The 6,290-nt window shown below is 44.3% G+C and overlaps 1 protein-coding gene across 1 annotated transcript in view; it reads right to left on the bottom strand.

Annotated features, from left to right (window-relative positions):
* Positions 1-1,616: 1,616 nt before the first annotated feature.
* LOC123024868 (vomeronasal type-2 receptor 1-like) overlaps positions 1,617-6,290 on the bottom strand; it is a 28,288-nt gene continuing 23,614 nt past the window's right edge. Inside the window, exons 5-6 of the mRNA XM_044433073.1 lie at positions 6,060-6,183; positions 1,617-3,150 (exon numbers count right to left, since the gene is read on the bottom strand). Of these exons, the coding sequence (XP_044289008.1) occupies positions 2,162-3,150; positions 6,060-6,183 (1,113 nt within the window). The 3' untranslated portion in view covers positions 1,617-2,161. The remainder of the gene's footprint in view (positions 3,151-6,059; positions 6,184-6,290) is intronic.

The following is a 6,290-nucleotide window of genomic DNA, read 5'->3' as shown; positions in this document are numbered from 1 at the left end:
GCATCACCTCCTTAGGGAGAGGGACCTCTGTATCTGACAGACTGCTCAACTCCTGGTGCATACCTGGCCAGATCCCAAGGTCTCCCCCTGTTCTCCCATTGGCAGATCAGGGCTCTCGTCAGCCTTGGCTGCCAACTCCCCAACCCTACCTCTTGCTGTGCTATCTCCCTGTTCCCCCAGTCTGGCTAGCCATCACCTCCACCCACCTGTACTAATCCTCCTTGTTCCTCATACATTCTCTGACCTTGATCTGATACTATAGTTTGCTGACATTGCAGAACCCCATCATCTTCACTGTCTGAACTCAAATTCCCATTGAAGCTATAAACTGGTGGCACGCGTTCTGGCACCTTTTCCCTGTGTGCACACATGACACAGTCCTTGTGAGTACCTCCCATTGAACATATGTGAAGTACTACTAAGTACAACACACACGTATCAGCAGGATTGGGCAGCTTCCTTCACAGCTTCCCGGTGAGGCAGCTTCCCTCAGTTTTGACGCGACTGAACCTTTAAATTCCCTGGACTCATTTCTCTGCTTCCATGGATGGTAAGCAGCTACAGTTGCAAGGGATCTCTCTTCTCACCCCACCCATAGGGACCCTGGTCTGCCTTGTAGCTGGGTCACCACCCAAGTTGGACAGGTCCAGGTGTGCAGTCAACCCAGTACACTACACTGGTAAACTCCATCCTAGTTTACCCATCCTAGAAGAAAGAGCTGGCCATGCATGCATTATTCACATGAATTACTCTTCTAACACACCCCAAATTAAAGGCTAATGTGTGTGTGTGTGTGTGTGTGTGTGTGTGTGTGTGTGTGTGTGTGTGAGAGAGAGAGAGAGAGAGAGAGAGAGAGAGAGAGAGAGAGAGAGAGAGCGAGAGAGAGAGAATAAACATGTGAGTTTGGCTTGAGGAGATGGGAAGGGGAGGAATTGTTGCAGAGTAGAATATTAGAAAAGTAGAAACTTTTTAGGATGTATAGGGTATCTTTCCTTCAGTCCCACATAATCACAATTTAGGCCTGTAAAGCTACCATGCTCCCATACCACCCAATCAGACAGCTTTCCCAGTCTATGAATAGAATAAACCAATTGAAATGAACAGAACTTAAATGACTCATGATTAAATTCTGCGTTCCAATGGGTCTACTCCAAGTAGACCTTATACACTGGCTTTTATCCCATGCTAACAGATGTTCATTTTATATTATTTATTCATTTAAAACTTTTGTATACCGTCCACTACCAAATGATCTTGGGACATTTTACAATAAAACAAATAAAACAAACAATATAATTTAGTTTTATTTTCAATGTATCACTAAGAACTGACCTGTTACTCTTGTAGCATCAGGAATAGAAAAGTAATATCTTTTATCATCTAACAAGTAAGCTTCTGCAAGACCATTAAGTCTGAGGTCTAAAATGACCCACTAGACCAGTGCTCATAAAATATTTTCACAAAGCAATAGCTCCAGAAGCTTTGAAGTTTGTCCAAGGAATGAGAAATACAATATCAGCTGAAACACGAACTTCCACTGAAGAACTTCATTAAAATGAAACACAACATGAAGCAGCTGTAAATAATCGGATTTATTGGAAAATATTACAGGCACCCTCATGCATTGACTTGATGCTATGTTGACATTTTACAAGGAAATGTCATTGGTTGTATTGTTTCCAACTCTTGCCCTATTACAGCTGGAATTGTAGGGCCAGATCCTATGAACCATGTGCAGAGTTCTGCTCATGGAACAGGGATTCCCTGTCTTCTCCTTCCTGCTGCTCCCTGCATCCGCACCCCAAAAGGCTATTCGGAAGGGTTGGAAAAAGCCCTGTGATAGTGCTGCCGTGGCACAAGAGGCTGCAGCCAAGAGGGGTGGGAAGAGACGACTCCCTCTGCTGTGCTAGGGGAAGTTCCTTTCCACTCATGTGGGCTTGGGTCTGGGCCATGTGGAGATCATTGTGACCATACAAATTCCTCAAAAAGTGGCATACACGACTTTGTCAGCAAGCAATTAGGTGTGTGTTATTTGTGCTATTCCCCATGAAACGGAAGCTGCGGTGTTGATAGGAACCAGTAATCTGCTTTCTCTCAGAAAGGAGGAGGAAAAGATGTGAACAAACTAGTGGAATGTGCCAGGCGTGTGCTATGAAGGTCTCTACTCATCAAGGACTGTGGTTGAGATTGTGTTAATTTCACTGGTGCAAGAGGCAGAGGTTGGTGGTGCACTCTTGTCATTCAAGGTTACTCGGCCACCCACGATTTCTTCTGTATTTCTTAGAGGTTTCAATAAAATAATGTAGCACTTTGGTACAAATATGCACCCTAACAAGCCAAAGCTGGAGGCCAAAATAGCAAATATCTCCACAGCCACTTTGAATTTCCCTCTTGTGCTTAAGTAAGCAGGAACGAACGATATCCAGACAATGAAGAAGACCAGCATCCCAAAGGTGACAAACTTGGCTTCATTAAAGTTATTGGGAAGCTTCCGAGCTACAAATGCAGTAAGGAAGCACAGGATGGCGAGAAAAACATCAAACCCGAACATAACACACAAGAACATTATGGAACCCTCGTTGCATTCAAAAATGATCTTCAACACTGTGAACTGGGTGTTTTTGTACATACGGGGAGGTTCAAGGATGAGGTAAGCGGAGCATATCCCTGCTTCGGCCATTACAGAGAAGAGTACAATGATCTTTTGGAAAATTGGCCTCATGGCCATACGAACTTTCTCCGCAATCTTTGAATTTTTTGCCAGCTGTGTCAGGAAAAGCATCACTGTCTTTGCAAGGACACAAGCCAGACAAACAGAAAAACCCAAGGCAAGGGTCACCTGACGGGATTGGCAGGACCAGTCTTCTGGCTTACCAATAAAGAGGACAGAGGTCATTAAGGTTGTGATGAGAGAAAACTGAATGAGGAAACTCAGCTCCCGGTCATTGGCTTTCACAAGAGCTGTGCTTCTGAACTTGATATAGACTCCAGTCACAGCCAGGATGACACAGGAGCCAAACGCAGACAGAGCAATCAGTGTCATTCCTAAAGCTTCTCCATAAGCCAAAAATTCCACCTCCTTAAGGACACAAGCACTTCTCTGCTCATTGGACCAGTAATCTTCCTTACATCCTGTACATTCTCTTGCATCTGGAGAGGAAACAACCAAAAATGGATGTTTTTAAAGTGCCATAGAGGTTACTTTGTGCTAGAACTCACCAGGCTTCAAGCCCTAGCATCTCTTTTCAAAGAGAAGAGGAATTGTCACTGCAATGTGACAATTTTTTTTTGTCTTTTCCAGTTCTAGTGATAGATGTTTTGGGCATCAACCCATCAGCCCCAGCCAGATGGGCCTATGTTCAGGTATGTTGGAAGTTGTAGTCCAAAATATCTTAAGGGCATAGTAGGACTGGGGAGCTCTGGTGTCCTGTTCTGTGGCCTCTTGAGGCTCATGGGGGAAGCTGGTAGCACACTCAAGTAGGAAGACAGATTAAGGCAAGAAGGAAGGTGGACTTTGGATAGCTTCAGATGGGTCCTTCTAGCTGTAACTCTCCTTGATATGGCAATAGAAAGATGCTGTCTCAGCAGAGAAACAAAGGTTTATATTGTCAGACACCCAGTATAGCAGTCAGCTCTACTCTCTTTTGTCACCTCAGACTTCAACAAAGTTGAACAAAGTTGGGAAGGTGGAGGTTCTGATAGGGATTCATGTTCTGAGAAGGGTCTAAATAAGGCTCTGACTTAAGGAAGCAACCTGTTTTTTGTCTTGATCAGAATCCTCTTCTACACAATCATAAAACCCTGAGTACTGGAGGTCATGACACCTGGCTTCCAATCACTATTCCAGCCTGGGTGATCCTGGGCCCAATTCACCAAGGCACCAAGTCGATGCCCCCCTACCTCACTCACACATTGCAAATCTCAGACAGAAAGAAACGTGTATACCATATTATGCAATTTGGAGTGTGAGTTGAATTTTAAAAGGTATAATAAATTGCATCTATTTTGTTTATCATGGGTTTTATTCCTTTTTAAAATATCTCTAGATGGTGCTAGGATGAGGCACTGCTCAGGAGCTTCATGTATGTTGTTCCAAGCAACCCAAAGCAGGTTGAAGAATAGGTGGAGAACTGTTGTGGTGTAGTGGTTAACAGCCTTGGGCAGGAATTTGGGGAATCTGAGTTCTAGTCCCCATGCAGCTATGAAGCTCAGGGGTCACCTGGGCCAGTCACTGACTCCCAGACTAATCTAATTCACAGGGCTGTTGTGAGGACAAAAGAGAGGTAGCCCTATTTAGGTTCCCTGCAAGAAAAAGTCAGAATAGGAATGTAGTAAACAAATAATAATTCAATAATAAGTAGTAACAGAAACAATCACACATCTCCATCTTAGTTCTTGGTGCATGGCACATCCAGTTTCAGATGGTTCTTCCCAGCAAAACATGTTTCATTAGAGATGACAGCAGGACAAAAGAAATGAGGATTTCCACAACAGGCAACAACACTTTTCTCCATAAATATTCCCTCCATCAGGCAAGGTTCAACAACCCACATTAAGTTCCAAATTAGGGTGGGAGGGGGTTTAATATTCTGCAAATTGTCAGTGATTACTTTATGATTAGAATTTGATGACCACAGAAGTGCCAATTAGGTTTCCGTCTCAGAGGCAATCCCATTTAATTCAGTGGGACCTGCTTCAAAGGAAATGTGTTAAAGGTTGCACTGCTTGAACTGTTGCTGCCGCCTTTTAGTTGCATGTAGAAAGTATTTTTCTTCCTACCCTAAGCATGGAGCCCTTGGCCCTGCTTCTGGGAATTTCTTCCAGGATTTCTCATTACATATATTCGTCTTTTTAGTCTGACAAGGACCAGAGGCATGGATGCCTGTTTTCTAAAGGACTGCCCTGCCAAACCCATTACATACTTTTTTTTTAACCTGGGGAGGTGCATTGGGCATCTCTCTCTCCATGCCATCCCTCCGTTTCTTTTCTTTTTACTGGTGGGGAGAGCGGGGCAGCCACTCCCGCTTCTCAGTGACCTATTTGCAAAGGAAGTCAGGCATCTGCTGGATAGTAAAGGCGACTTTCCATTTTACATGAAAGAAGTGTTTTCGTTTTTCTCTCGGAGTCACAGTGAACTGACCCAATCAAATGCTGCCTTTGTGAGCACATGACCACTGGGGGCACAGGAGTGGGGAAGGGGTGGTCCTTACCCTGCTCCCATGCCTTTGGGAAAGATAAATTATACCTGTAGTGGAATAGGTAATTCTGGCTTGGACATTCACAAGGTGTGACTTAACCTTCAGTTAAGTACACCAGCTATAGCCTTTCCTGGACAGGGATGGCTTGGCCACAGTGGTGCAGGCACCAGATTATTGCAAAAGAGAAGCTTCTCTTAAGGCTGACCTGGAAGCTTCAACAAATGCAAAATGCATTGTTGGAAGCTGACCCTTTCCAGTCTGTAGCTCTTCTGCTGAGGGAAATACCCTGCTTGCCTATTCGCTACTGGGTCATTTTAAATACTTTTTATGAAACTCTAAACAATATGGGATCTGTCTGTTAGAGACAACTCCCTCTCCTTGACCTGCCTGTCACCAAGGGCATCTGATGAGGAACTCCTGGTGGCTCCGTAAGGACCCACCATCCATTTGGAGTCCACTCATGAGTAAAACCTGCAGTGCACTGATTCCCTCTCTGTGGAAGCCCCCGCTTCTTGGCCTCAGACAGGTACCAAAGTAATGGGTTGTTTTTGTTTTGTTTTTGGTCCTGCTGAAGGCACTTTTTAATCAAACAAGTCTTTCCTGAGAACATAACCTGATTTAAAATCTGTCCAATCTGTATTTTCACACTTCCCCAACATACATGTCTGTCTGTCTGTCTGTCTTTGTATTGTCCAATGCTGAGCAATCTTGTCAGATACAGTCTATGTATCCTGTACATAAATAAATCAATGGCATCTAGACACAGTCAATGGAACATCTGCACTTGTTCCTCCCACCCCACCAAACCACATGCACACAGACGCTCACAGCCTTGTCTCAAATGCCTCTAGGAGTCCTTACCTGTAATGCCACTAAACTGTCCTTCTGCACACCTTATACAGTCGTAACAGCAGGAGGGCTTCCCTTGCAGGATCCCCTTCCGAAAACCAGGTTGACAGTTATTATTACATGCGGAGCGTGGCCGCTGAAAGGTACAGCACAGACGTTATATCTCTCCTACGCTGAAAACCCATCTGTTTTTGCCATGTGTTCAAATGGCTGAGTTCCATGTAATTATAGTTCAGTCCGTGA

This window comes from Varanus komodoensis, unplaced genomic scaffold (genome assembly GCF_004798865.1).
Source record: "Varanus komodoensis strain SLA01 unplaced genomic scaffold, ASM479886v1 scaffold25, whole genome shotgun sequence".
Lineage (NCBI taxonomy): Eukaryota > Metazoa > Chordata > Lepidosauria > Squamata > Varanidae > Varanus > Varanus komodoensis.
This window is presented reverse-complemented; position numbering and strand designations above follow the sequence as displayed.